The sequence below is a fragment of the Phaethon aethereus genome, assembly GCF_964289735.1.
Source record: "Phaethon aethereus genome assembly, chromosome: 15".
Lineage (NCBI taxonomy): Eukaryota > Metazoa > Chordata > Aves > Phaethontiformes > Phaethontidae > Phaethon > Phaethon aethereus.
Window position 1 is genome coordinate 4,308,302 of NC_138591.1, and position 6,278 is coordinate 4,314,579.

Consider the following 6,278-nt stretch of genomic DNA (forward strand, 5'->3'; position numbering starts at 1 on the left):
TTTTTTTTCCCCTGTCATTGCCATTTTCAAACTGCTGAGATTAGACATTCAAGGTCCCCACGCCGAAGTCTGCATGCTTCGAACCGGCAACAGATTGCGAGTGGCTGCTGCTACTTTACTTACAGGGCTGCTTAATTAACTTGATTAATCAGCCCGCGTTTGCAGAACGCTCTGGAGACGCCAGGCCCTCTCGTTGCTACTGCCCGCTGCTCCACGGCCGCTGCCCTTGCCTTTATTTCCAACTGAGATTTGATGGTTAAGAGCCAAAGAGAGAATTGCAGAAAGACAGCTCGGGCAAGGAGCCGCCACGTCTCCCGCTCTGGCAAGCTTTGGATCAGAGGAAAGACACAAATATCGCCCAAATCTAACCAAATTGCTGCTTCCACGGCGACCTCTGCCAGTCCCGGGGCAGGACGGGGAGCAGGGACCAGGGCCCCCCGCGTGGCTCGGTGCCCGAGTGGAGGATTGCCCTCCCCCGGGTGCCGCCGCCACCGCCCTACCCACAGGGCCTGTAAGGGTGCCCGGAGGCGGCCGCGGCGTCCCCCGGACGGGTTCAAGGGCCGCGGGCCTGGCAGCGGGCTGGCAGGAGCCGCCTCGCCGCTGCCTGCTGACATCAGCCGTGAACTTGGCCCCGCATACCCGCCGCAGGCGGGGACCCGCCGGGAGTTACCGCTGTTTGCCCGCTGCCCGGGGGACACAGGCAGGCGACGGGCCCTCCCCGCGGTCGGGGCGATGGGCAGCGCTGCAGGCAGGGGCCAGCACCCCCAGGGGTACCCCCTTCCCCTCCCGGGGGGCTGCAGCCGCCCGCCTGCCTTCCGCACCGCCCGGGGGGAAACGGGCCAGGCCCCCCACCCGCGGGGCTTTGTGTGAGGGTTGTGGTGGTTCCACTCCGGGGGGGGCCTGCACGGAGGCGGCCGGACCACAGCGACCCCGGGGGGGGAGGGGGTGGGGGCTGAGCACGGGGACAACCGCCCCATTCCCCCAAGCAAAGCCGAGTGAAACTGGAGGGGGTGCTGCACCCACACCACCCCCCCAATATTTTTTCTCGTTGCAGGGCGGGGGGCGCTGCCGCGCGCGCCGGGCGGGGCGGGGCGGCACGAGGCGGGGAGGCGCGGCGGGAGCCAATCAGAGCGGCGCGCTCCGAAAGTTTCCTTTTATGGCGAGGCGGCGGCGGCGGCGGCCCAATAAAAGGCGGGGCGGGCGGCGGGCGGGAGCCGCCGCGAGCTCTGCCTGTCTCCCGCGCGCGCGCGCCCCGCTCCCGCCGCTGCCTCCTCGCGCCGCCCGCCCCGGCTCCGACCGCGCAACTCCCCGAAGGTGAGCGGGACCGGGACGCGGGGTGGGGGGTAGAGGTGTACGTGCTCCTCCCCGCCCCGCCGTTAAATCGTTGCTGTCATTAATATTTGGTTAATTAAGCTTATTAGAATATGGCGAGCGCGCTCCCGGGGGCCGCCCTTTGTTTGCTGGCGTGGTGGGGAGCCCGGCCTGCCGTGCGCTGCAGGAGTTTAGGGGATGGAGAACGAGGCGGTGGTTTCACACGGGTTTCGGGGTGCGGCTTGCGGGGGGGGGGGGTGTGTGTGTGTGTGTGTGTGTCCGCCCCCTGCCGCCCGTGAGGCTAATCCCCCTCCTAAGAGGATTGCTGGCGGCCGTGCGTGGGGCGGGGGGGAGCGGGCGGCTCGGCTGCTGTGTCCCGGGGAGCGGCGGGGGGGTGGGGAAATGGGGCACAGGGCTTTGTCCGCTTCGTGCTGCCACCTTCCCTCAGCCGCTGAGGGGGTGGGGGTCCCGCGGCTGGCCCTGGGGACCGTTGCCCCCCACCAGGGAGGGGCGCGGTCCCCTCGCCCGGGCACCCGCGAGCGGCCCCGGTGGGTTTGCAGGGGGCGGCGCCCCCTCCTGAGGGTGAGGCTGCTGCATCGGAACAAAAGCTGCGTGCGAGGGGCGGGGGAGCAGGGGAGTACCCCCCCCCGTGTGCCGGGGTGCAGGCAGGCTGCGGGCAGCGACTACACTTCCCAGGCTGCTCCGTGCGGGGCTGGCACGTGGCCGCCCCGTGCCCACGGATTAAGCCGGCGGCGGAGCCGAGCTCGCCGTCCTCGGGGCGGGCGGCAATCGCGCAAGGCTGTAAATCCCACCCCTACCGCCGCTGTTGGCTCACGCTTGGCTAGCGGGCTGGGGCGAAGCGGCTACCGCTCGCCGCGCCGCGGTGGCCCTGGAGCCCGGCTGGCACAGGGCGGGGCGCGGCGCGCTCCCTCCATTGCCTTTTATGGTAACAGCGCGAGCGGGCGCGGGGGCCTCCTTTGTCCCGGAGCCGCGCGGCGCCGGAGCCTGGCGGGCGCCGCACCCTCTAGCGGGCGCCGGGCGAAGCGGTGCCGCGGCGGCAGGAAGGAAACGGGCGGGGAAGGGCCTGGGCTGCAGCCCTTTCCCTTCCCCGGTGCGCGACCGCTGAGGCTCACCTCCCCTTCTCTTCTCCCTGCAGCTAGCCATGGATGACGATATCGCCGCGCTCGTTGTTGACAATGGTTCCGGTATGTGTAAGGCCGGTTTTGCCGGGGACGATGCTCCTCGTGCCGTCTTCCCATCCATCGTGGGTCGCCCCAGACATCAGGTAGGTGGCTGGGGTGCCTGCCACCGGACAAAAAGAGAGGAGTTTTTGGTCCAAGCCCTTGCCCTGGAGCCACTTGAGCTTCAAGAAGCCCTTTTATTTGGCTTTATAACCCAAGAGGCTTCTGCACTGCAGCATAGCTGGTGGGGAATACGGCCTCCTGCAGAGCTTTTCTGCAGCACATGTTGGAGCAGTTAGCTGAACGCCTTTCTTGATAGAGTGGGGACAGCATTTTCAGATCCAGCTCTGGGAAAAGCAGGTCATCTACCCAGTGGGGCTTGTCCTTCAGCCATGCTTACTTCTTATTCTTCGTTGTGCAGGGTGTGATGGTTGGTATGGGCCAGAAAGACAGCTATGTTGGTGATGAAGCCCAGAGCAAAAGAGGTATCCTGACCCTGAAGTACCCCATTGAACACGGTATTGTCACCAACTGGGATGACATGGAGAAGATCTGGCACCACACTTTCTACAATGAGCTGAGAGTAGCCCCTGAGGAGCACCCTGTGCTGCTCACAGAGGCTCCCCTGAACCCCAAAGCCAACAGAGAGAAGATGACACAGGTGTGTAAAACTCTGGAGCTTGGAGCTACAGCAGCTGTTGCTGCAGGCCAGCTCTCCTCTTCCATGTTGTCCTCTCTCTTCCTTCACCACTATTCTCCCCTTTTTGCCATCTTTACAGGGTTTTCCTTTCCTGACCTGAGTCTCTTCTTTGCTGGACCTTGACAGGTTTTGTTTGCTCTTCTAAGCTGGCTTTCTCTGAGACTGAACTAGCAACTTGTCTAACTGCTGTTTCTGCCTAGACACACTAATCCATTTACCAGCCTTGAGTGACTGTACTGTAGTTTACTTCGAGTTTGTTTTGTTCCTTGCTGTGACATGTGGATGGGTTTGTGGTGGTGGTGTCCCTGCTCAGGCTCTGACCTGGCAGGTGTGGGTGGAGACCAGGCAAGATAAGCATGGACTTAGAGGGGGAGTGGACAGAAGTTCTCTTGGGGACAAAAGTAAAACCACTTGCATGGACTTGGTGTAGACCTGTAGTGAGAACCCTAATTTCCGCTGTTCACTCAACCTCTTTTTTTCTCCCTAGATCATGTTCGAGACCTTCAACACCCCAGCCATGTATGTAGCCATCCAGGCTGTGTTGTCCCTGTACGCCTCTGGTCGTACCACTGGTATTGTGATGGACTCTGGTGATGGTGTTACCCACACTGTGCCCATCTATGAAGGTTATGCCCTCCCCCATGCCATCCTTCGTTTGGATCTGGCTGGCCGTGACCTGACGGACTACCTCATGAAGATCCTGACAGAGAGAGGCTACAGCTTCACCACCACAGCCGAGAGAGAAATTGTGCGTGACATCAAGGAGAAGCTGTGCTATGTTGCCCTGGATTTTGAGCAGGAGATGGCCACAGCTGCCTCTAGCTCTTCCCTGGAGAAGAGCTATGAACTCCCTGATGGCCAGGTCATCACCATTGGCAATGAGAGGTTCAGGTGCCCTGAGGCCCTCTTCCAGCCATCTTTCTTGGGTAAGTCCAACCCTTCTAGGATACCCCGTGCCCCTCAGTGTTTATTTCTGTAAATGGTGACCTGGAGACCATGGCAGCCAGTTACCGTATTACTGCTGGTCTGTAGCAAGGTCTGCTGCCCCACCACTTAGCCTCACTTTCCACATGGCGTGAAGCTGTTTGAGGGACTTGGGATGGTAGAATGGGAGGCTGAGCGTGTCGGAGCCATGGCTTTCTAGTGCCTTTTTGCTGAAGGGGCTCCTGGTGTCTTGGTTGCCTATAGTAAGTCATCAGGCCTTGTTGATTGAGCCCTTGTTGATTGAGACTGCTTCTTCCTTACAGGCATGGAGTCCTGTGGTATCCATGAAACTACCTTCAACTCCATCATGAAGTGTGATGTGGATATCCGTAAGGACCTGTATGCCAACACAGTGCTGTCTGGTGGTACCACAATGTACCCTGGCATTGCTGACAGGATGCAGAAGGAGATCACAGCCCTGGCACCCAGCACAATGAAAATCAAGGTAGGATGGAGTTAGGGGAAGCTCTTGGCACCCCTGTTAATGCTGAAATGTGGACTGGGTGGAGGAGGGTAAGCTAAACTTCCTGCTAGAGAAGACAGAAACCATACTGGTGTCAGGCGTGGCCTTTAATGGCCTTGCTCTGGACAAGATGGCATCCACCCAACTGTATGAATAATGGGATTAGTGTAAATACTGGCTGCAAAGTGGGGAAGCCAGGGAGGTGGGTGTGTGAGGTGGTGTCTGAAACCTGGCATGGTATCTTGGCCAAGGCTAGGTAAAAGGAGTTGGGCAGCTCTGTCTTGCAGGGCCTTGCGTGGGCAGCGAGCATAGTGGGACATTGTGTATCTGACTGATTCTTACTCTTCCTTGCAGATCATTGCCCCACCTGAGCGCAAGTACTCAGTCTGGATCGGAGGCTCCATCCTGGCCTCCCTGTCCACCTTCCAGCAGATGTGGATCAGCAAGCAGGAGTATGATGAATCCGGACCATCCATTGTCCACCGCAAATGCTTCTAAACTGGACTGTTACCAACACCCACACCCTTGTGATGAAATGAAACCCATAAATGCGCATAAAACAAGACGAGATTGGCATGGCTTTATTTGTTTTTTTTTTGGCGCTTGACTCAGGATTAAAAAACTGGAACGGTGAAGGTGTCAGCAGCAGTCTTAAAATGAAACATGTTGGAGCGAACGCCCCCAAAGTTCTACAATGCATCTGAGGACTTTGATTGTACATTTGTTTCTTTTTTTAATAGTCATTCCAAATATTGTTATAATGCATTGTTACAGGAAGTTACTCGCCTCTGTGAAGGCAGCAGCCCAGCTCGGAGGGAGCCGATGCCAGTTACTGGTGTTAGGTTATAATTGCTTGTCTGTAAATTATGTAACCCAACAAGTGTCTTTTTGTATCTTTCCGCCTTAAAAACAAAACACACTTGATCCTTTTTCTCTTCAATTTGTCAAGCGAGCAGGCTGTGTTCCCCAGTGATAGATGTGAATGAAGGCTTTACAGTCCCCCCGCAGGGTCTAGGAGAAGTGGTGCCAGTATGTGGGGGAGGGAGGGGCTACCTGTACACTGACTTACAACCAGTTCAAATAAAAGTGCACACCATAGAGGCTTGACTGGTGTTTGATTGTTCATTTTCTTTCTTCTATGCCACTTCTTGACGGTTATGATGTGCTCTGATCTAGCCTTGCCAGGCTGTGCAGGCCAGCTATCTTATGGGGGTGGGTGCTGCTGTGGCAGGCTGGCTGGTGTGCTGAGCCAGATGGCTCATGGTGATAGAGTGGGGAAGAGCCAAGTCTGCCAAACTTGGAGGTCTCCCAAGGCTGACCTGGGATGGAGCTCTCTAGATGCTGCCTGTGTGTGCAAGTGGGAGCTGCTGGAGGAGCTGGGCTTGGTGGGGAACCAACTGCACTTTCTGGAAGATTGCCTTGTGTGAGTCTCCTTTAGCAGTACAGTATGACTAGATTTGGCCTGGTGAAAACTGGGGTGGTGGTGGGGCCATAACCATGCTAAAGCAGCTGTCTTCTACCGGAGCTAAGGCTCCTTTGGCTGCCCTGCAGTCCCCTCTTCCCCCTACCCCAAGTGCCTGAGCTTGTCTGTCCTGCTCCTCCCGGTTTGCCCTGAGAGGGAGGCCTGGCTCTGGGCTGG

At 58.6% G+C, this 6,278-nt stretch overlaps 1 protein-coding gene across 1 annotated transcript; it reads left to right on the forward strand.

Moving 5' to 3' along the window:
• Nucleotides 1–1,288: 1,288 nt before the first annotated feature.
• ACTB (actin beta) lies at nucleotides 1,289–5,137 on the forward strand (the record flags this gene model as incomplete). The annotated part of the gene is made up of 6 exons (XM_082006606.1): nucleotides 1,289–1,314; nucleotides 2,468–2,596; nucleotides 2,914–3,153; nucleotides 3,680–4,118; nucleotides 4,440–4,621; nucleotides 4,994–5,137. Exons 2-6 carry the CDS (start codon nucleotides 2,474–2,476, stop codon nucleotides 5,135–5,137), a joined length of 1,128 nt encoding a protein of 375 aa, XP_081862732.1. The 5' UTR covers nucleotides 1,289–1,314; nucleotides 2,468–2,473.
• Nucleotides 5,138–6,278: the final 1,141 nt, after the last annotated feature.